The 24973-nt window shown below is 41.7% G+C and overlaps 1 protein-coding gene across 1 annotated transcript in view; it reads left to right on the top strand.

Annotated features, from left to right (window-relative positions):
* Nucleotides 1–24973, top strand: part of creb3l2 (cAMP responsive element binding protein 3-like 2) — a 36031-nt gene that overhangs the window by 2770 nt on the left and 8288 nt on the right. The window contains exons 2-5 of the mRNA XM_005934259.2: nt 22899–23142; nt 24078–24280; nt 24383–24461; nt 24673–24878. Coding sequence (XP_005934321.1) covers nt 22899–23142; nt 24078–24280; nt 24383–24461; nt 24673–24878 — 732 coding nt within the window. The remainder of the gene's footprint in view (nt 1–22898; nt 23143–24077; nt 24281–24382; nt 24462–24672; nt 24879–24973) is intronic.

The following is a 24973-nucleotide window of genomic DNA, read 5'->3' as shown; positions in this document are numbered from 1 at the left end:
TTTGTTCCAGAGGCAAGACCTGCCACTTGACAGCCATCTTGGCAACATGTCTGGGCAGTTATTTCTGCAGCCGCATGGAAATTTATTCAAACTTCATGTACCTAATCAGTTAGATCTGATTATAAAGTGCTTTAAAAGTTTGTTAATAAGGTTCATACTTCTTCTACACAGCTCATTTCAGAGTGCCTTCGACAGGTGGTGTAAAATAAGTATTTTGCTAACATGACATCACCTAGCTAGCTGTTAAAGAAATCTTTTTCTTTTTACCAACCTACGGCATTGCCCCCTGCTGGCCATAGGTCACATTGCGCTTACCTAAACTATATATACTATATCGTTAGCTTCATAGCATAAGTGCCTAAGTCATTTTTTGGTCAAATTGAGATTTTTGCCTAACTTTACCCCCCTACCACTGCTGCATCATCCTGTCCGTCTGAAACACAAAACACAAAAAAATGACTTAGGCACTTATGCTATGAAGCTAACGATATATAGAAGTACTGGGACACCTCCACATTACACCTCCAGGAGCTGCTCAGCCATGGAGGCCGTGAAGCTCCCAGCCTTCAGCTTCTGTGCTGATGTTAACGTCAGAGGAGGTTTGGAGCCCTGCAGTTACTGAGTCAGCAGAGCGTTGGTGACGACCGCACTCTGTGACTTTACGTGGTCTGACGCTTCGTGCTGGAGTTGCTGGTATTCCTGAAACCTTTGTAATAAAAACACCTGGAGTTGATCGTGGAATATCGAGGAACCTCCCAAACTGACTTGTTGCATAATTTTGATGTCGTACCTGTTCCGATGGGACTGAACACACCTGAATTCACAGATTATAAGGTGTGGCTAATTCTACTTTGTTTTGCTACAACAACAAGTACATAAACCAGCCACTGCATGGTGATTTACTCGTGCAGCCCCCTTTTTTTGCACCATCGCCTGCTGATTGGCGGAAACTTTGTAATCTCCCACTTTGTGGCTAAAGTTGGTTGAGCTTCTCAGACTGAAGACAGCTGAGCAAAAGTCTGAAACTTTTTTGATGTTCATTCAGACGACAAATCAGCGAAATGTGCTCCCTCCAAATCTCCTTAAACCTGTTTCTAAAATCTAGAATAAAAATTAAAAGAACAAATTTTTTATATTTTGTGACTTTTAGCAGAATCAGCCTTACAAATCGGTTAATCTTTAACACTAAACACACTTTTCACTTTAGTTTCTTTGCGGTGAAACTTCACCAACATACACACACAGCCCAGGTTGTGTTAAGAGGCAAGGTGCTCCTGTTAGGTCACTGGACACTATATTTAGTAAGGCATGAATAGCATGTGTGTGTGTGTGGCAGTGGGGGATGCATGATTGCAGAAACCAACAAGCCTGCAGTGTTTGAATCTCCGGCAGCTTGAGAAGCAGACTGGAGTCTTTGTTCCTCCCTTCAGGTCGTGGGTCGGGTCTCTCTCGCACTTTCTCCCTCCTCCACCCCTGGGGAGGGAGGTTTTTTGCCATTCGCTAGAATTCCTCTCGACGGTGTAAAGCTTCTCCGTCGGTAGCACGTGTCGTTTCCTCCCATGTCATCCCGTCGCTGTTTGAAAGCTTTTATCGTGTTCAGGTTTCTCAGGTTTTTGAACGATAACACCTGCTTGGTTTAAAGGTGGAGGCGCTACTTTTGTTTTTCCTGTTTCTTTTTAGCCTTTTATTTCCACTCACCCGTGAAATTCCTTTAGTGACACTGTAGTAGAGTAACAATACATATTTTAGGCTTGTCTGTCTGTCTGTTTCAAGAAGATGTTCAAGTCTTGTGCAGTTTTCTGAAAAAACCAGTGTAAATTATTTAGTTATTGAAACATTTTAAAATCTTGTGTATTCATATTTTTACTCTTTAAAAATTGAGTTTTTGAAGAGACGGGTGACTTTTGTACCTGTGGTACCATTTTTTCGTCATGACAATCCACTTGACGCCTTTTACTGCCAGGTGTGGAAAAGAGATCTAGTTTTGCTTCACCTTTCAAATAGTCCAATAATCGTCCTTTTTTAGCTCAATTCTTGGTCACTACCAAATGTTTCTGGTTAGTTGCTAAATTCTGTCTGAACTTGTGTCTTTGTCTGTCTCCGTGGTATTAAGGGAAATTGTGGGTTTTCATTTACGTGTTTATTTGTTGTTGAAAGAGACTCAAAGCAACACATGAATAACAAAACCTTATGATAAAAGAAGTTGGAAGTGTTTGCGTGCTTGAGTTAGATCTAGCTAAAACATATAGTTTGGAGTCATTTCACAGAGTATTTCACAGAATATTCAGTAGATTTAGAGACGTTAGTGACGCTAATCTGTCCTGCTCTAACCTCCTTAGTGGTCATTTAATGACTCTTGAGTGTTGTGGGATCATTACTTGTGTTAGACTTGTTTTCTGTCTCACTTTTATCTTATCCCTGCTCCTTTTTCTTGTGAAATACCAGATGTTTTTGCATGTGGAGACATGAATGAATCACACACTGGGACTGCTGGGCCCAGGCCCAAGGGTCAGGGTGGCCTGGACTAGAGTGTGCGTCCCACGTGATGGTTTTCATTTTTATTCAAAGGTCACTCCCAAAACAACCACGGCGGCCATTTTCACGCACACACGCGGTCCTGCCTTGAAGTTGTCTAGACGCATGTCAGAATCAATCGGGTCAGACGTTAAATGCCCTTTGACCTGCCAGCTCTCTAATACAAAGATCCTGAAACATCTGATTAAGCTGATGTGTAAAAAGAGCAGGTAACAGTCTTGTGAGTTTAGGGACATTGTCCAGAGTTTGATGTGAAAGCAGCTACAAAATAATGCAAAGTATTTGTAGAGCATCAGCATGTTCACAGAGTCAGAAACTCATGGGAGGAAAGCAGAAAGAAGTGCACACTGACCACAGTAGTCAGATGGAACAACCACCAAGAGATAGAAAACCACTGCAAACAAACACAAAAAAAACCCCAAGACAGCAAACAGAAACAGAAAAATGGATCCAAAGACTCACTTTGTGTGTGTTTGCCTGTGAGTGCTGCTTGTGTGCAGGAGTGATGGGGTCTGTTCTTTTATTTTCAGTTCTGTATTTTGTGTACTTGAGTATTTTTGCTTGATTCATGTTCGCGAATAAGCATTTATCTTAGTGCCGCCACTGTCACACATCCATTTAAGCCAGTTTTCTTCTGATCGACTGCCGAGCTCATATTAGGGATATGCAATCTCACTGATATCATGCTAGAGTCAAGAGTGGACAAAAGAAGGCGTTTAGAGTGGTTTGAAGCCAAATCAACAGTACAAATATGACAGGAAATAAGGAAAAACACGTTAGACCCTCTTAAACAAAGAAGGGAAAACAAATCACTCTTCACACATACACCTGTAGCTAAGACCTGCAGCAAGTGGAGAAGAGACAGAAAGTGACGGTAAGATCATATTTTTGTCAGAGGCTTCAGGAAAAGGAGTCGGGAAGAAACCTCTGATTTAAATTCCATTTCAGAGTCTGGCAGGAAGCCGAGCACATGCTGAACTCGCTGCCCTTGCAGTGAGCACAAGAGACTGACATGCAGGGGGAAAGTGTGCGTTGGCTCCACATACGCGCTACAGCTTTCCTTACATAACACTCAACATACCTACAGATAATCTCTGGGCGCTATCCATGAGCGTAACTCCAGCTGTAACCCAGCACTTTTATGAACACGTGATGGGCTGGTGGCGGCTCGGCACACTTTTGGGACAGAGGTGTTTTATTCCAGCAGAGGGGGAACAGCTTGACCCGTGTGCTCACACTGCAGAGCCTGTTCTCCGTCGGGGCAGGGCATCCTGCTCGCCGGTGGCCTCGCTCCGTCTCTCTCTGAATGGTCCGAGTGTGTGCTGTAACATGAGTGTCAGAGCGCGGAGAGAGATGCTCATTCAGGGCATAGGGACACACACAAATGCACAAGCAAAAGTGCGCACACACACACACACATTCACAGCAGTATTTTATTCTTAGAATCACTGAAGCATAATTTTACAATACAAGGATTCAGATTTAAGCTCGAATTGTTCACGTTGCATGTCACAACCAGGCACGCCTCTTTAGATTTGTTCACCTGTAACTCAAGTCTGTGCTGAAGGAGCATACCTGAGTGTGAGAACAAAGCTCAAAGAGGCTGTTATTAGCGCAGGCGTGGTGCCGGATCTTCAGGTTGTTCGCAGAGGCGACTGTGACTTTCGCACAGGAACAAAATGATGACGCAAAGATCCTGTGACGCAGTCTGATTTATTTACAAACTGAAGCGTGTTTGACAATCCGGTTCCGGGTTATGAATGGAAGTCGTAAGTTTAGATAAATATGCAAACGAGTGCAATAAATTTAAACTGTAGATGCTTGACAGCGCAGAAAGTTTGTAATATCTTTTTGTTAATAGTTCATCTGCACAGGTTTTTAATAATCAATTAATTTCTTATCAAAGGAACCAGAGAGGACCCTAGTTTTAAAAACCTGAACATATTCAGTTTACTGTCATTTAAGGAAAAGGAAAACAGCACATCGTCACATCAGAGAAGCTGAAACTGGAGCAACATTTTCACTGCTACTTAAAATGATTAAAACAATTCATCATTTCAGGTTCAGTTTTTACCGTCTGGTCCTGAATTCTGGTTACTGCCTAAACTTGTCTGCTATGTTGGTAATTTGGTAAACCCACACGCTTCCTCAGAGTCAGGTAAATCCCGACAATTAAATAAAATAGCAGATTGAAGGGGCCAAATTCTGTGTTTACTCTTAGTCTGAGTCTGACTTTGACTCTGAATACCTGAACTGGCCAATGACTTCGAGTACCACTGAGACACAGGTTGAGACAAGTAGGACTAATACTAGCAGGTAAACGGGGATGAAATGGATGTGTTTGAATTGGATTTCTGTAAATGTGTATTTGGAAGGCTGAATGTGGGTTTTATTGCTTCCCTCAACTTTTTTTTGAGTCTGTCGCACTTCCTGAATCTCCACAATAACATGATAAGTCAGATTTCACTCAGTGATTAGAAGAAACTGTCTGAATAAAGAACATTTTACTTTAGTGAGTTCATCTGAAAAATCAACTCTTTAGATTTTTCTGGCCCACGCTGCTGCTTATCCAGCTGTGTAGTTTTACTGTAAGTGTCCCAGTTTTGGAGATGGTTGCCTTCTCAAAGGTCATGACCCTGTTAACGCCACATAGCCTCAGTTTCTTTTTGGATCTGTTCTCCTGCTACTGAAATACATCTAAGGCTCAGGACTGTCTGATAGGATGCAAATCTTTATGGTATCCCTCTTCAGCTGACCTGCTGAAGAGGGATACTATAAAGACCTGCTTTGGGGGACAGTAGAGGGAGAAAAAAAGAGAAGCCACAGACCTGGACGTAAGCAGTTTCATTAAGGAAGTATTTTCTAAGCAACCAGGTCAAAATTCATGAAAAGGACCTTTTTTATTGGTTGTTTGAGCACCACAAGTCAAGCGGACCAATCGCACCAAAAGTATACAGACCAGGAGTGTCAAACCCACGTTAGTTCATGACTCAGCCTACAAACCTATCATATTTATACGACTGATGACAAGCAGCCTGAGATCTCTGTAATAAAGTATGCGCAATTTCAGCAATGCAATTATAAAGAAATGCTTTTGTGGTAAGTCAGTTAAGCCAGTCAGTGCAGCTCTTCAGGTTTAAATCCAAATCTAAACTCAGTCTTAACTTACTAAGTAAACTGGCCTTGTTATTGTGGACCTGCTGTAAAAACAGGAGAGTCTCTCATAATCATGAGTTCGTATATTTATTGGGATACAAAGACAAAATAAACACTTATTTTCTGTTGTGTGGAGGACATTCAACATTTCTGGTCTGCGTTGCACTTTTTTTGCATTCAGTAGTAGTAGTCAGCAAGTGTTTGCAGACAAGTCGGCATCTTCCGTACCAGCTAAAGGTGACCACTAGGGGTGCAACGATACACAAAATTCACGGTTCGGTTCGATACTTTGGTGTCACGGTTCGATATTTTTTCGATACAAAAAATTTTTCATGCTTTTTTAATTTGTCATTTATTAAAATTATAAATATATATTTTAACTCAAAAGTACAGTTTTTAAATTTAATGTTGCTGAAACAACAAAGTAATAAAAAAATAAATCTATCTGATCGAGGAATCACTCATCTTTGGAAAAGAGATTTTATTACAGAGAAATGGCTCTTTCCAAAATAAAAGCTATACTACGCTTCTTCTGGGCTATATTCTCAGCAGCATATTAAACATATCAGGTCCCCATAAGGAGAATCATGTGCTAACGGCTGTCTAAATGACTCGGGGAAAGTTTGTAGCATGCGTGCTTGTTGTTTTTGTCTGCTTCCACTTGTCTTTGCACTAGAATGATGTAAATGTGCAGTCATATTCGTTGTGTTCCCACTAGTGCTGTCAGCGTTAATCTGAAATGACGTTAACGCCACAACACGGCAAATCTCCGTTAACGAGCTACCGCGGATCGCCCCGTGCGTGGGGCTAGACGGCGTCAACACGTTAACGAGCTAACTGCGCTAACACACTAGTTCCCACCCATGTAATTGACCATCCAACATACTGTTTTACTTTAGTCCATGACGCGCTTACCTTCAGGGTCATACCTCACATGAAGACCAAAATAGTTCCAAAGGCCAGATCTTTGCAACGAGCTTAGCTTCTGTCTTGCTAGCTTGTGCTGCGCTCAGTGGATCTGCGCTCGACAGTGCAGCCTAGGCGGAGTAGTCGAACGCAGATCCACTGAGCTCTCAACACAGACAGCATCGTCAGAAGAAAAGTTGATAAAATAAATTTAAAAATTTGTATTGTTCGATACATATGCGTACCAAACCGAAAGCACTGTATCGAACGGTTCAATATCGATACGAGTATCGTTGCACCCCTAGTGACCACGGCAGCCTGCAAGAAGTCTCACCTAGTCGCTACCCGACGGTCGAATACACAACTCTCCCCACGATTGGTGGTTGCCAGGAAGTTGCAGACTAGTCTAAAGGCCTTTGTGTGCAGGATGGTTAAAAAATCCAAAGTTTATTTGTTCCTTCTTTGCATTTTCCAAATCCATCCAGGGAGTAGGATTGAACCCTGGTGGGCCGATTCTTGTCCCTAGACCGTATGTTTGTCACCCCGAACTGACAGACAAGCATGGCTGCAGAGTGATTCAAAGTTTCCTGCTTTAAAACATTTAAATGCACATTTATTTCATGCCGAAGCTGGACTGCACTCACTGAAAAGTTTTTAAAGAATCCGACTGAACTTTTAGGTTTGAATGCTTCTACACTGAGAATAAACTCTCTGACTTTTCACTTTCCTGCATCTCGTTAATCATGTCACTGTTTTGGCCTTTAAAAGTGACAGTGGTCTGCAGATGGTGCACACACACACACACAGAGGATGAGCAACACTTTTTTTTTTCCTTTGTCAAATCTGATGCAACTTTTCTTTTGACTTTGAAAGTGGACTCAGACTTGAGCTTGCTGCAGGCGTGCAGCCATTTGAGAGCTAAGCGAAGGTAGTAATCAGCGTGGGGAGGGATCATTATGGAAAATCCACAGGAGCCTTCGTTCTTTGAGGCAAAGCTAAATTTATCCCTCTGTCTGTATTTCTGTCTCCTTCTACCTTTCTCTCTCTTTTTTCTCGCTCCATCCTCTATCTCTCTGCCCCCTCTCCCCTCAGCTTTAGGCACCATAAAAGGTTTTAAATGGCAGTGTGTGGTTAGCAGGGTGTGGGTTCAATGTCCCTCTGAGTACTTTATACACCCAGCCCTTAAATGAGCCTTGAGGCGGTTTTACGTCGAAGCCGCTGTTGGTGAAATACAGATAACTGACCTCTGGTTCTTTACTCTTTAGAAGCATGTTTGGGTTTTTTTAATTCTTTAAACGGAAGAGTTTCAGGCGAGTTTTCAGAGCTGCTCTACAGGATTTTGTCCATGTTAGAAACTTTAAATTCGCTGAATAAACAGAACTTCAGTGGCTTTAGCAGCTTGTAGTGAGACTTTGGGATTTTTGCATGAGCTCCACTATTTCATGTATTAAACATCAAAGCGTGTAAAGCCTGTAAACTGGGTATTAAACAGTGTGAGCACCAAGAAACGCTCAGCTTTGATGTTTTTGTTTTTTTAGTAGCTGGTAACCTGCCTTGTGACTCAACAAAAGTCCAATCCAGACCTGTTTAAGATGCTAATCTGTCCATCTGCTGTCGAGTTAGCATTTCACTCCTCTTTCTACCCATTATCCACCACCTTCCTCACCCCCCGTCACTCCTGCTAGACGAGTCAGCTCCTGTTGGAAATGCCAGAAACGTCTCTGCAGCTGTTCCTGACTCGTCTTTCTGTATGTAAAGTGACTTGATCAGTCTGATTTGTTTCCTAATCTTTCATTCTTTCACATATTAATGCATTTCCTCATAATTTTCCATCAATCCCCTCTAAATGGACTATTATGTTTAGCAGTATCGCTGTAATCTGTCTCAAGATGCAGATTCTTTTTCTGCAGAAGTTGTTGAACGCTTTGTTCAACACAAACTTCTGCAGAATTTCCACAGAAAAGCACTCTGCAACATGCCAAATCTGTCAGTCTTTGAGGTTTTCTTTTAGACATTATAAAGTATTACCAAACAAACAGTTGTCGGTTATACAACATGAGTCTGCAAAAGCAGAAAGATATTAAAACCTATCTGAGACTAATTCAAATGCATTTTAGCTTTTTCCACCTCTGAATTAAGTTTGTATTTTCTGTTTTAATCATTTTGAATCCTTAATTCTTTCAAATTGAATATATTCTACATTGCTGGATCTGATGTTTTATCCCATATTTCCCACATTTTTTGGCATTCCCACTCATTGACTCCCAGCCATAATGTAAACTACTGATGAGGACTGCTCCCCTACGACCTCCTGGTCACAGCGTATTCAATGACCAGTTACTGGGGAGCTGAAGCTGTTGAGGGTGCAGCACCAAAATCCTCATTGTGATCACTTTGGATGCTAGCACGATGCTGTAGTTTACATTAAAGTCACCCACATAAACACTTGCTAACTGCTCGTCGAGCTGCACTGAAATTTGAAAACAGTTGTCACAAACTGGAAAGGGAGAGCTTTCACCTTCAAAGTAAAAGTTGTGGTACTTTACCAGCGTGTTTCAGAAGGTAAAACCTTTACTTTGAAGGCCCAAAGTTCTCTGTTTCTGATTTGTGTTGCACTCTTTTTGCTTTCACTACAGCTCGACAAAGGGTTGGTGAGTGTTTGCAGACAAGTTGGCATTTTTCATGCGAACTGCTTGTGACCGCAGCATCTTGCTAGTAACCAAAGCAATCGCAAGAAGTTTTTAAGCAGCATCCTGTAACTCTTTGTAACCAGTTTCACTCTAGCAACACAATCCAACCACTTGCCACACACATTTTGCCCTAGCGACCTCTGGAGGGTCACTGACTCCATCCCCGTGTTGTCTTTAGGCCTTAAACACACAATTTTTTTGGTTTTACTTCAGTCATTCTTGGTGAGCTGCAGCAGATGTTAGCGACACAGAAAGTTACTGCATGTGAGTGTGAAGTCGCCAGATGTGGCTTCACTTTAGGGTGTGTGCAAACTGCACCAAGCACCCCGGTTTGTGCTCGTTTTGAAAGTGGAACATAAGCTAAACATTTAGTCCATTTTTAGTTTTAGCACATTACTCAGTGCAAGTGTGGAGAGACTGAGGAGAAAGTATCACAAACTACTGAAGATCCGGATCCACAGACTCCCTTTATGCATGACATTGAGAAAATTTCATCCTTGTTGTGTTTTCATTACCCAAATATTAGATTTTAGCATCCTCTTTAAACCAGATGTTCTGCTCTTCTGACAGAGCACACCTTTTTTATAACCTGAACCTTTCAATCACATGAGACGCTAACAGGCCCAGTCATCCATGCAGAGTTCACCACATGTGTGCAAGTGTGCGCCAGCCTGCATGACTTTTCATTGAAGCATGGGTCTGCTTGGAAAGCATCCACCCCAGGAAAATTTTGCTAACAGGGGAATCAAGATCAGCAACGCGCCCAGGACGGCGCACTATAGGGTGCACAGCAAGACCAGCGCCGGCCCAGATTTTACCCCGAATCCAGCAACAAACCGGATAAACTGAGCTTTAGGAGAGATTATCTTCAAATGAATCCCTAAATCTTCGCACATCAACACAGTGTTGAAGAAGTTTGTGTTGTTGGGAGAAAATCAGAGGCTCAAGAGAGCTGGAAGAACTCAAAGTATGTGTGAGTAAGGGTGAAGGAGTTCAGATGGAGAGGTGTGAGTGTAATGGTCAGTGTAAGCAGTGCAGAGATGGAAAAAGTTAGGAGCGTGCTGACCCAGTTTTTAAGAAGGAAATGCACACAAGATGAGGGCCAGCTGTGCTTGTGTTTAACAGAAACGCTGCCTCCCTGCTGCGTCTGACTAGAGACAGACCACACAATGATTTTATTATCGTAGCAATATTTTTGACCTTTTAAAAAAAAAAAAAAAAAAATATATAGATATAGATATAGATAGATAGAGATAGAGATAGATAATATAATATTTTTATTTATTTTTTTCTTGGGGCTTGGTACCCATTGTCGGGTGGGGGTGATGATATCTCCCCCCCTGACCTGTCGTCCTGGTCAGGGGGACAAGCTGTGAGAGCAGTCCCTTCTTCCAAATGTTGGGACACTGAGCCACTTGTTGTTTCGCTGAGTTTTTAATTTTTGCAAATTTTTTATAACTAACGTGGAAGCGAACAATGACAGCATGCGATTGATCACTAAGACTTCGTTATAATGTACTTTTGCTAGCTAAACCTAAACACCGCTCTGAGGCGTAGCCACAACAGTGAAAGTCACAATTTTTGGTCCAGTACTTTAACGTTTAAACTCTGACTATCTCATGAGTCCAAAGTTGTTATTACACTGTATTATGGTTTAAAAATTTAAAGTACAGCTTGCTGCTAATCCGGTTGTTCAGTGATGACGCGACGAATCCTACTTCCGGGCCTAAAGTAGTCTGCGTTTAATATGGCTTTTGTGTTGTTAACATGTTTAATGTTTTGTATTTTCTTCTATTTGATCTCAAAAAGCTCCTAAAACAGTCAGTGATCACTGTTGACCTCCCTCGGCTTTTATTACCGCTAATCATTTATTTAAGCTCAGTTTTTAAAACCTTAGGATGTAACTACAGCCCAGCCCATGCAGCAGTATATGAATGACTAACCTCGTATTGTGGATGGATTATCTCAGTTGTTCTCCTGGCTGAAGTTTGGTCCTTTTACAGCATCCTGCCATGCGATTACATTTGTTCCTGACCACCGAGAACACTCACGTTAACTTTTATCGAGTGGAAAAAAAGTTAGCTTGTTTATATTATGCTAACATAGCTGTGTCGCTAGCGGTCACGTAGCACATCATTATATACCAGCTAGCCCAACTTCAGTAACCCTACAAACGTCACTGCTGTTTAGTTTTCTGTCTTCATTTATGCTGGAAGTGATAACAGAGCTGTACGTTTTAATTTGTTTCCAAAACCCCGCAGTCAGGACATGCTATATTGTATTTAGATAGAAGCTAGCGAGCTAACTCCCTGCTAACTTCTAACTCCGTTAAATGTCATAAATTCCGTTTTCATGGATGCCTGGATGTTAAACTCAATTGTTACACCTGGTAGAGCAGAACGCTGATCATTTTATTAAAGATGAAAGACTTTAGACAGTTTTTCAACTCTCAGTAATGCCATAGTGATCGTTTGATATATGGACCTGCAGCGGAGTTTAGACCCAGACACGGCTAGTGACGTCAGACTGAACAACCGGATAGGTTTTTCCTCGAAAGCATCAGACCTTACAGTATTAACTGTTTTCACAAAAACAAAAAGTCTTGTATTTTTACTGCAGTTTCTCGCTGTTTTCTTGAAAAGCAATATATTTTTTATTATTAATAAGAAGCTTTTAGCAAAAAATAGTCTGCGTGGAAGATATAAAGCATTTGTCGGGGACTATTTTCAGCTGTGGATTAATACCTAGTGTTTGCTTCAGCAAAGACAGGGTTTTGGCCAACAGCAGAGCTTCATGACACAGAAGAATAAGATGCAGATTATCAGGCAGAATCGGTTCACTGTTGGTCTGTTTATGACATTTGTTCTTCTCATAGGTTCCACTGTAAAAACAGGCTAAATAAATACAGGCTGATATCATTGCCTGCTCTCCGGTGAGGTCATTGTGTAACATCTGGAGGGTCGGTGGGGGAAGAGTGGGGGTTGCACAGATGATAGGTCAGTATGACAGGGAAAGAGTGGAAAGTGTGTGTCAGTCTGTGTTTGTGGGGGTTGAAGTTGGAACTTTTTGGGAAGCTGTTAGAGACAGGCAGAGGGGTTGGCGGGGGGAGGGGATGGGTTGGGTTTTACTTGTCAGGGGACCCTGAAATGGTTTTTCCATTTGTCTTCTTGTGGGTCTGTTTGTGCCGCCTCCGTGCTGCACACACACATTTCCAGTACCATCACTGCATGCTTCAGAGAGCAGCTGACTCACAGCTCTGAACTTTGACTCGGGATGTTTTCCATTCCGGGACCTCAGAGATTCCCATTTTGAACACATTTCCTGTCGCGGCTCCATTTAACTGCTGACATTAAGGCTTTTTTTTTTTTTTAATAATTCAGCTTGAAACATTAATGAGGTCTGAGGCCGCTGTGTTAGACAGGAAATGGATGTTAACCTCTGGAAACCTTTATTTTGAAATGGATCCGCTGCAACTTTTGCAAAGTTCAGATGTTTTTTGTCTTTGTGTTTGTTCATACGTGGGTGGAGGGTAAACAGCGTTGCTGGACTTCATGCCTGCTGTTATTCTCTCTCACATCCTGCTGTTTACATCCGTTAACCGTCTCTCCGCCCTACCATTATGTGTAAAAAGAACAAAGTCTGATATGTGATAATATCACTGCTGATGCTAATGCAGAATGTTTTGTGTGCTGGAACAGTTTCTCTTCCTTCAGATTCACCCACAGCATCTGATTAGTCTTTGTGACCTCTGAGCAAGTGTAGAGCATAAAATCTGCTTTAGGATTGCTCAAAAGCTGCATTTAATAAATCTTTTTACCAGAAATACTTGAAATGTGCAATTCACTTGTATTTTTATTTTTATTCCTATTTATTCTATTTATCCCCTTTGTATATTTTATTTATATTGTCTCTGTATTTATATATATATATATGTGTGTGTGTGTGTGTGTGTGTGTGTATATATTTATATATATATATATTATATATTGTATCTGTGTGTGTATGTTGTATGTATATATATATATATATATATATATATAATATTCTGTAACTCTGTAACTTCTGTCGGTGCTGTGCTTTTTTGGAAATCGAATTTCCCAGAGGAACCCACCCGAGGGATTAATAAAGTTCTATCTTATCTTATCTCTTAAATTACTCAGTCAACTATATCGTAAACCAATTGTTTGGTTATGTAGCCTGTAAAATGTTAAAAGTGCTCATCACACACGAAAATAGAATAAAAAGTAGAGTAAATCCTCTCTTTTCAGAAGCCGTTAGTTATTTTTAGGTTGAAACAATTATTTGATGAGAAGAATTGCATGAGCATTTACCCCTTTTACCTTCAGAGCTGCTTTAATGATTTGTGGCAGGGATTCAACAATGTGCTGGAGACAATCCTCAGAGATTTTGGTCCATGTTGACATGAGAGCATCACACAGTCGCTGCACATCCATGATGTGAATCTCCCGTTCCACCACATCCCAAAAGTGCTCTGAGATCTGGTGACTGCGGAGGCCATTTGAGTTCAGAGAACTTAGTGTTCAAGAAGCCAGTTTGAGATGGTCTGTGGTTCGTGTTGTGTTATCTTGCTGGAAGCAGCCACTGGAAGATCGATGCACTGTCATAAAGGGAAGGACCAATCTGGTCATTCTCCTCTGACCTCTGGCATTATTCACAGAGAACCGCTCACTGGATATTTTCTACTTTTTCGACCATTTTCAGGAATCCCTAGTGATGTTCATGTGGGAAAACCCCACTAGACCCTCCAGACCAGCCTGCCTGACAACAATTCCAAAACATTCAAAGTCACTGAGTTGCTCTCATGTGATTGACTGATATTTTTTTTCTGTCCTCACTGCCTACTGGTTGTTTTTTAATCTGTTTCATATACTCTCAATAAGGGATTTCACTGTCGGTCCACCTCTTAGTGCTTTGTTTCACATTCTGCAAGGCCAATGTTAACTCTTTACCTCTTGAAAGCCTACGAGGAGTAATCCCTGTGCTATCCTATAAATTACCATCATGTTTGGGACAGTCCTGCTTCAGAGGCTCAGCGTGTACCTAACCCGAGGCTGGAAGTAAAAAAGCCCCAAAAGCTTTAAGTGGCAGTTCCTGCAGTGCAGACATACAAAAAGTGCTTCTTTCAGCAGTCAGAAGAACTATAAAAAAAACAGCTGTGCTGCTCAGTGCTGGGCAGTTCGTCAGATTTTAAAAGCTTTGTAATTGATAACAGCCTCCTGTGAATGGAAATAAGCTGATTAGAGCAGTAAGGATGGAAACTGTGAGGTTAGAGGCCAAAACCCCAAATAATGAACCAAAAGGTTTTGTGTTTGAGGGAGGATTAAATTGATAAAGTTTTAAAAATGATAACATCTAGTTCTTTGTTTTAAATGATAATAAATTTAATATTTTAGAGGTTTTGGCATCCTGTAACATTTCTTTCAGTTTTAAGTACCCATGACTGTTTAGAAAAGCTGAAAAAGTTTGAATTTGAATGAAAATAGTCATTATTTGTGCTTCTAATCATCCAGGCATCCTTGACAGCTGCTGGTTTTCTGCCTTCCTCTGTTATTATCCTCTCTTATCCCCTGGTGCACTCGCTGCACCTTTGATTACCAAAAGGGGGGGGTGGTTAGCGAATCAAGCTGGGATCGAAGTCGGGAATCTGGGTCAGGGAGTGTCTCTATGTCCTTATCGGTGTGAGAACCGGATCGTGTTTCTCTTGGAATGAAGAGGTTTTTGTCAAACAAGGTCGTTCCTGGCCGAGCTTCACATCTCTTCAAATTCCCTCGTGGCTGTGGTGAGACGGCTGTGTGTTTGTGTGCCTGCAGATGAAGCTTAAACAGGTGGATCTCTGTGAACTGTATCGCTTGTTTGACGTCAAACAGTTTGTTAAAAGTGATGGAAGCTGCATCCTGTGAGTGCTTACGGCTGTCTGGACATGTGGGCTCAGTGCTGGGCTCACCTGCTACTGCCACCTCCCCCCTCAGATAAGATCCAGATAGCCGAACCTCTCCAAGGTCTGTGATTTGTCTTGTTGTGCTAACACAGACAGTATCAATGCCACAGCGTGGACAGATGAAGCCCAGTGCTGCAGAGACAGGTTTAAAGTGGTTCCAGACTGATTTATGATTCTGCTAACCATCACGTTTATCTAATTAAACTAATTTATCTGTTCTGAAAGACATTTTTGTTGGCCTGATCCAGTGCAGTTTGTTTTTGGTTTGATAATAGCATGCAGGGATTTGTCTCAGTCTTCAGGCATCTAGTTGTGTTTGGTGACTCACTAAAATGTAACTGCAGAGAATCATTCCCTGTCTCATTCCCTTTTTTAAATGAGATCTTTCCAGGCTTGTCAGGTGTGACTGCTGTGATTCACATTTTCAGTTGTTAATAGTTTATTTCACTGCAGATTAAACGGCCTTAACCAAACAAATTTGAGCTGATTGGCTCTGAAAGATTCATGATAAACTAATAGGACTCAGTAGTCTAGCCACAACTACCGTATTTACCGTAATCTCTCCAGCAGGAGAATGTAAGGTACCTTGATAATAATGCTGTTGTTTTGACTTTATGCAATACTTCCAGGTGATCTTATGTGCATTTCAGTTTCCATAGCAAGCACAAAGAAAAAACTCCCTGTTAGCAGGAAGAAACCTCCAGCTCTCCAGATCCTCTGAATCTTTTGATGATATTGTGTAATGTAGATAATGAAATAATTGAGGAGCATTATTTTGAAATTGTTTCACAGTTTGTAGACACAGTTTTTGCAGATTGGTGCACGTCTGCTCTTTATAGTACTTTTTGCATTTCTGGCCTTTTGTTCCCAAGTCTCAGCTTTTTTTGAGACATGTCTCTTGAAATTATAAATTTGTCCCAGCTTAATATGTTTTCTGTGTTTAACAGTGAATAATATTTGGGTTTATTAGGGCAGAAGATGATTTCTTTCTATTTTTATTTAAGTTTTAGGAAGTTTCCCACCTTTTTTGGAACTGGGGTTGTAGAAAAGTTTATAAGCTTAGTTTTTTTGGGTGATGAACGAGGGTTACCAGTGGTTACCATCCTTTACTCACTGGACATCGTAAGAGAAATGAAACACAATAAAGTTCATACTCATCAGAGGCTTGAACACTTTCTACATTTATCTTTGGTCAAACGTGTGCATGAAAGGCAGATTACGAGTGTAAACTTTAAAACATAATAAGCCTTTTAAGCCAAAAAGTTTTCTTTAATAAAATAATGTAAAAAAAAAAAAGATTTGTAGGGGGCAGTTGGATTTTTTTAGATTAAAAATGGCAGGTGTGCACAAATATTATTCACATCATTATCAGTGTCATGTGTGACAGACTGCTTCTGAGGTCATCGATGAGTGTTTAAAGGTTGTACTTAGTGGAGAGCAATCTCTGCTCTTTGGCTGATAAATGCTGTGCACGTGTGCACAGTTTAGCTAAGTGTTAAAACTGCTGGTACACATTGTTATCATTCCAGGGGGGAGTTTCACTCATTGCTAAAGTGCTGTTACCACAGCGGCTGAGGACCAAATATCCAAATATTCAAAGTGTTTTGGGAATTTCACCAGAGGGCCCACATTAGGAGAATCAAACTAGAGGGTGGGGGAACCGGATTTTAAGAGAATTTGAGAGCAAGTGGGGAAAGTGAAGTTAGAGAAGCGAAGCTTTCTCTAACTTTCTCTATCTCTTAATGACGGCATAGCAGACACGATAACAAAATGATGCATTAGTCAGATAGAAGATTCCTGCAGATGAAAGTTCAGGTCTTCATTCAACCTTTCGCACTGGTTATCGGTTGATAATTGGACACGTGTTGGTTATTAGTGACAGTAAAGCGACCGGGACAGATAATCGGGATCCACATCAAACTATTGAGTCATTCAGTTGGTGCTGATACACAGACGCGTTTACTTTATTAGGCTGTCATCAGCAAAAGTACACACAGCTGAGTCCAGGGCAAGGTACACACACAAACACACTCAGTCAGTCAGCTGGACACACACTAGAGGAGGGGGACGGTGGGGCCTGTGTGGTTTTAGTGTGATTTATAGTTTGTAGGCATCTGGTTTGGGCTTTAAGGGGAGGAGGGGACATCATCAAACTTTCCTCGAGCTTTAGGATCTACTCATTAAGGGTTAAAACAGATGCACATCGTACTTTACAGAAGAATTACAGACAGGGAAGCACATTCCTCTCCTCCCTCTGTTAAATTAGCTGCTAACCGGTGATCAACACAGATGTCGAGGCTTACCGCTCGCTGTTCTGCCTGGCAACTGGCTAGTGTGCAGTGGACTGGATATTTCTTAAATCCCACTGGTTTTATTTTATTTTCTAACATTTAGATGTAGGGTTGCTGTGGCTCATTTTCAGTTGGTCTTGGAGTCATGTATCAGCCATTACTGGTACTCAGTATTAAATTAATAAGATATATTCCTCATTGTGATGAAGATGCTGGGATTATCGTTTTATGCTTGATTTAAACTTTCTTACGTTTCTAAAAAGCCAAACTGCTTTGCTGTTTAGCTTTCTTTGTGCTATGTTAGCTCTCATGCTAGCAGTTGCTACTCATGCTAGCAGTTGCTACTCATGCTAGCAGTTACTACTGAGGTGTAAAGTAGTAACTCAAACCAAAAGCACATAACTGAGCCAAATTTCATATGAGTGAATGCCTATTTAGTACATATTTAGTACATCAGGGAAAAATGTGCTTTCCCCTGATGGTTGGGAAATGGTTGCTGACAAAGATAGAGCTGGGTCAAAAACTTCCTTGTGATTGTTTTAGTCACCAACAAGCTACAATCTCCTGTAGTTTGCACTGAAGACGCCGATTTCTGTAAACACTCGCCAGCTATTTGCCAAATCTTGAAAAAGTGCAACTCAAGATGCAGAATCTCTGCCTTCAAAGTAAAAGTTGCGCCCTTTGAAAGATTCTGGTTGCAGCGGTAAGGCACAACTTTTATTTTGAAGGTGAACTTTTCTCAGTTTCATTCTGCAAGCAGTTGGTGACTGTTTTCAGACAAGTTGCCATCCTCCAAGCAAACTACTAGCAAAGCAATATCAGCAAATTCTACCAACATGTTGCCAACCGGTAGAGGAGTACACATTTTCCCTTAGCAACAGGTGGTTGCCAGAGGGTTCGCTGACTGGTCACTAGCCATATGTGAAGTAAACAGCTGTAAAGATATCAGTGTTATGGTCTGTCTCCACAGTGCTGTCTGCGTGCCACTTCTGGTGTAAAGTGAAGAAACTTATTAGCCTGTTGGCATTAATCTAACACAGTCACAGTCAATTTGAAACAGCTCAAACTCCAAAGTGTTTATCTAGCTCGTGTGTCCCAATTTGGTGCTTTGTCTTCATCCCGTTTCCTTTGATGTGATCCTGATATATGAAAAATATTGTGCGGCTGCTGGCTGTGTTGTCTCTCTCTTTGGATGACAGGGGATTTCTGCGGACGGCACTGATGTCTCATCACAGCTCGAGACATTATCTGTCTTCATTTCCGCCTCCACTGACAGATTTCATCGCGACTTCAATTAAAAGATTGCGATCTGCGCCGTCAGCTGAGTCCTCTGCTTGTTTCTGCGTGTTACATTAGAAACATTATTATAAAAAATATGAGGGCAACCTCTTTATTATCACCCCTGCTCCCTCAGATGAGTCAGTAACCTGCTGATTCTTGCTCTAGTTCTAGTGTAATCTCCCAATTTTCCCATTTTGGCTTCAGCTCTCGTGGTTGTTTCCCAGCTGGAGAGCGTCGGGTTACAGCCAGCCCTAAATTACACCTCTCTGTTGGGATGCAGGGGACAAAGAGGTTTCTGTTGTGCGTGATGAGCTACACCCGGCCAGTGACCTATGCTGCAGCGCAGTCTCACACACAACCATGACCACAAACTCCCACAGCAGAAATGACAGGGAGCTCATAAAGCCTCACTGTGTGCCTTTGGTGTGGTTCTGTTTTCAAGCAGGCGGAGTTGGACCTCTCCCATTTCCTGTTCTCCAGAAAGAGGAGGATATATTTGTTTCTGAGCCTCCATGTTTTTTTATTGATATTTTTTAAACTAAACTTAAGGCAATAAAAGCTGATTATTTATTTATTTATTTTATTTTGTTTGTTTCAGTGTCATTGTGACATTGGGGTGGTATCAGATGTCCCATAAACCAGACCTTCTCTTGTAAACATGGATTTGCTCCGTATGTAATTACTCCTCCTCCCTGAAAGCTAAAAAAACACACCCACTGTTTTTTTAGCTTTTGTTTTTTTCGGGCCTTATTGTGATTTTAATGCTTTGTCACCCCCCTGTCTCACACAAACACACACACTTTTTTGTAGGAAGCAATATGCTGACATTATGCTAAAATAAACGCAGTCACATGGCTTAAGCTACTATGTTAGATGTGATTATGTTTAAGGTAATGAACCTCGTATCGTCAAAATTCTTAGTATGATAATCCTAAAATCTATACAAATCTAAAATTTGTGTAAAAGTACAAAAATACAGTTTAATTTCTATGTTTTAGGAATCTTGGTTCAGCAGATATAGCCTCACTACAGTTGCTGTGCATCTGCAAGCCACTTTTCAACCCACCTTCAACCCCAGATCTTTCTTTTCATGTTTTTCTGACTCTATCAAAGTCATGTATGTTGTCAGCGATGCCTGCTTTTACACTCTGACTCTCGCTGCTTGCTCGTGGTATACAAGGACAGGGAGGTCCCAGAACAAAGTCATACCGCCAAATATAAATCGCTGTAAATAGAAATGAGGATAGTCTTTGAACTGTAGCGTTATCATTATTATTTATATTTAAAATGACTATTATTACTGTAATTAACACCCAGATCTGTCAGTGTTTTATGTGTGTACTTGTTTAAAATGGTTTAAAGTAATAAGATGCCTCTTGGTAATGCTGCTGCTGCCAGGAGATGCTGGAATGAGGGTAAAGCTGTAAATGTTTGTCTACAGTGTGCACGGTTGTTCACGTTCTCTCTCTCTCTCTCTCTCTCTCTCTCTCACACACACACACACACACACACACACACACACACACACACACACACACACACACACAGTAATATATGTTGATATAATGGGTTGTTTCCACTTATATGTGCTGTTCTGGAGGTTAAAATAGAACCCACGGGTGTATAAATGTGTAAATATTTGTCTTCCCTCTTGAATAGATTCACGGTGTGCTGTCGCTGTTTGCATTACACACACACACGCACACACACACGCACACACACACAGTGAAATGACCTCTGTATGCTGCCCTATAAGGGCCGTCCTCAAGCCTCTGTGTTTGTGCATGTGGGAGAAAATGCTAGAAGTTAAGCTCTCTCTTTCTCAGACTGTAATCGAAGCCGCATGCTTGGCATTTGGTCGTCCACCTTCCTCCTCTTTCCTCGTTTCCTGCATCTTGATTTCACTCTCTCTTTATCCCTCTTCTCATTCATGTATACATCTTTTTTTGTTGTCTGTTTTGTTGTTTTATAACAGTTTGTCCAAACCATCGGTGTCGTAATAAGTTGTTTTCCTCATCTTGCTCTTCACGTGTCTCTAATTTAAATGGTTTTCTTCTCTCACACTGGCCGAGTCCCATGTAGCTGAAACTGCAATTGGAAACCTGCTTCTTATTTTGTGTCCCAGCAGAACTTGAAGTTGCATCACAAATGTTTTTGAAGCAGCGAGTTCAAGCGAGGACAGGGCTGGAAAAATGTAGCTTTGAGTTTGAAATGTATGCGATCCCTGAGGGTAACTGTACATCATTTCTGTTTCTTAAAAGAATGATACAATGATATATAAGAGCGATAAAACATCTCAAATAGAAAGCGTAGCAGACAGTAACACCACAAGGAGATAAACATGTACGGAAGTTCATCAGTGACAAAACTGCAGGGGATTTAGGATTTAAAAGTAAGAAAAAGACGTGTTTGTCAAAATAAATCACATGTTTGTACATGCCGGTGTACTCCTTGTGCCAATTCCAGAAAAGAAAAGAGAAACAAGCGTTACCCACGGGAGGCAACACAAGAGGAAAAGAGTTACCCACCTACTCGGGTACTTATGTTTTTTGCCAGTTTTTTCCCCAAACTGAATATGACGAGTTAATAAATAAATCTAAAAAGGACGAAAAACTGCACACATGATAAAAGTAATGGCCTATATTTTTTCATAGTCTTTGTAATCTTAATTTCCTCTTAGCAATTTTTATGCATTGAATAAGTGTTTTGCTAACATATATAAATCAGGCCTGCCTGCTTTCATAGCCCGGCTCGATAACTGTGACAGGGGATGGGAGACCTTAAAAAACACAAGATTATTTCCAGATTAAACTGCTTTAAATAGCTTTTATTTATGAGTGAGTGAGTAAGGGTAGAGCGTGGATGAATATCACTGTAAGTGTGCTGCAGAACTGAGGGGAGGAGGCAGCTTTTCCAGCCGAGCTCAGTGCGGAACAAAACAGAGGCACCAAGGGTAGACTATATTCAAACAGACTTACAGTAACTTTATTACCAGTTACTTTATTTTATATTGAATGAAAGTAATGCAGTTTTATCTTATTTCACAGTTTAGTTTTGCTGAAACGATAACTGCCTCCATGCCGGCGACTGCTGTAGCAGGACGAATGATGTTTTCTGAATCCTGGCACCGACTCAGAAATGAACGACATTATAACGTTCTGCAAATGTTCTGCAAAAACACTTTAACTACATGGTATAATAACTTCAGAACAGAACATTGTGATTGTATTTCACTTTTGAATCGGTGATATTCACCTTTTAAAGTTTGTGGCTTCTTGGCATCGACGTCCATATTTGAACCCGTGTACACTTCCATTTCTGTTAAATTGCTTCAATTATCCCTTCATACATGTACATGTAGTGTTTCTGGACAGACCGGATATAAACTGGTTGGTGGTTATACAACATTATACAACATTTAATAGCGACTGCAAAGTGAGGACTTCATGGTTTTATCTACTGTTTATTGCTTTAAACTGAGTATGTTTGGGTTTATCTGATAGGATAAGACATCAATGTTCTGTTTTCCTTTGTCTTGGGGACCAAAACTGTTGAACTTGGAGGTCTAGTCTGCATGTTTTCTGCATGCTGAGAGGAGCAGAGGAAGGCCTAATCTCCAGCATACTTTGCTTTGGCTGCCTTTTGTTTATTAAAGTCATAACAGCCAATCACAGGGGGGGATCTACACATGCTCACCTGCCTAGGAGATAAAGAATGTGATGATGGGGGATCAAAGGCTAGGAGGAAGAGGGCTTGTCTGCAAACTTCTGTATGTGTTTGGTAAATGTGTCACCACACTGAGAATCAAACACACAGTGAAAGAGAAGCTGTGATTAGTGGGGGAGAGGTTTGAGTATTTGATTGGCTACTTTAGTCTTCTCTGAGGGAGAGCTGAGGGAAACCTCAAGGCAAGGTGCCAATAAAGAGTTTAATAGTCTGTAATTACAGACTGACGGTCGTAGGCTCCCGACGATGTGGCTTTATGTAATTATCTGTCTGATTCCTCCTGCATGTCTGTGACAGGAGTTCAAATTAAACATCCTCTGAAAATTCATAGTGCTTTATTTCTCCTCCCTGCAGCACTTCTCCGAGCTGCTGGACGACCTCTCCCAGGATGCTTTGCTGGGTCAGCTGCTCAGCGACCCCTTCCTGTCCGGGGGGAGAGACTCGGTGGAGTCCATGGAGGAAGACGACGACGCCGACCTGTCCCCGTCTTCCCCTCTTCCGCCCCACATCACCGCTGAGCACAGCTACTCGCTGTGCGGTGACAGCCGACCCCAGTCACCCCTGTCACACCTGACCGGAGAGCACGGCAGCGAAGCAGGTGAGATGCCAACACAAAGATTGTGACTTTAAAGGACAACCAATCAAAAGCACCGGGGTGCTTGTCCTCAAGCTCACAGTGATTATTAAACACAGCTGCTGGTTTTAAAGACTTTTTATTTTTTGATACAAATCCTATCGCTGGGATTAAAAGTGTAGTTAAAATGAACTTCACTGGGAGAAAGTGGAGTCTCACTGGTCTGGCCCACTTAAATTCAAAATATGTGGCTCGTGATGTAAAATCCCTGCTTTGATTCTCACGTCATCACACTGAGAATCAGACCAGAATCAGAAGAAGAAAGAATAAAAGACAGAAAACAGTCAAACAGCATCTTACCACTAAATCTGCTTTATCAAGGCTTTTATAGCTTTTTATTGTGAAAGGACTTTAAACAAAAGTTAAAACTCAAAAGTTAAGATTGCTAATGAAGCATTAATGGGCGATCGTGGCTCAAGAGTTAGGAGTTCGCCTTGTAATCGGAAGGTTGCCGGTTCGAGCCCCAGCTTGGTCAGTCTCGGTCGTTGTGTCCTTGGGCAAGACACTTCACCCGTTGCCTACTGGTGGTGGTCAGAGGGCCCGGTGGCGCCAGTGTCCGGCAGCCTCGCCTCTGTCAGTGCGCCCCAGGGTGGCTGTGGCTACAACGTAGCTTGCCATCACCAGTGTGTGAATGTGTGTGTGAATGGGTGGATGACTGGATATGTAAAGCGCTTTGGGGTCCTTAGGGACTAGTAAAGCGCTATATAAATACAGGCTATTTACCATTAATGCTCTATAAACCAGTATTTGTTACCCGTTACCGTAATATTTATGGAGCTGCTCTGCTACTGTTGTTGGTAAGTGTTGGTATTATTGTGTGCAGTGGTAGATAAACCTTAATCTAATCTAATCTCATTGGTAAAGAGCACTAACAGGAGCACGCTTTGCCTCCTCTGCAGCTGAGTCTGATGGCGATTCAGCCGAGTGGCCTATGGAGCAGGAGGAAGCCATTGAGAGCCTCCTGTGTGAGACTCCCTCCCTGCTCCCCACGCTCTCCCTCTCTCTGGCCACCAGTGAGGGGGCCCAAACGTCCGAGGGTTCGGCCCTGGCCCCTGCTGCCACCTCGGTTCAGGTCACAGTGAACCAGAGCAAAGTCATCAAGGTGAGAAACGATGGTTAAATCAGATATTTGTGCTCTTTTCTTCTTCTTTTTAATGTTTGTAACATTTTAACACCTCCTGTTTGTCTTTTCCTCTGTTTGAAGATAAAGGAGGAGAAAATCAGCCCTAAAATTAAACTGGAGCCTCATGAAGTGGACCAGTTCCTCAATCTCTCACCAAAAGGTCAGTTCTTTCCTCTCCTCTCTTTCCACTTGCTGCACTTCTGTAATGGTGTGCTACGAGGACCCCTGCTGGTGATTTGTTTAAATACCTCACAGCTGAGTTTGAAAACCCCTGAGCATCAAAAATGGTTTCTAAATTTAAATTTTTAAAAATTTTCTCTGTTTTCTCTGAGACTGAATGAATAGCTAACAATCCAGCCGCTGTGTTTTAGGTCTGGAGTCTCTACAGATGCCTCCCACTCCCCCGAGTTCCCACAGCAGTGACTCAGAGGGCAGCCAAAGCCCCGTTCACGCCCTGCCTGGCCTCTCCTGCCCCACATCCCCCACCAGCCCCCCTCCATCCCAGGCTGGCCTGAAGGTGTCACCACGAGGTGCTTCGTCCTCCCTCTCCAACTCGCCTCTGCTCACCGCTCCTCATGTAAGATTAAAGGAAATTTTAAAAGCCCATCAAACCTCAAAGAGAGCAGAATAGCAGAGTAACGTGTTTCCAGCTGATGTAATTAAAATAACTGG

Source organism: Haplochromis burtoni, unplaced genomic scaffold (genome assembly GCF_018398535.1).
Source record: "Haplochromis burtoni strain Fernald_Lab_line unplaced genomic scaffold, NCSU_Asbu1 Contig_184, whole genome shotgun sequence".
Taxonomy (NCBI): domain Eukaryota; kingdom Metazoa; phylum Chordata; class Actinopteri; order Cichliformes; family Cichlidae; genus Haplochromis; species Haplochromis burtoni.
Note: the sequence above shows the minus strand (reverse complement) of the source record. Positions and strands in the feature narration are given on the sequence as shown.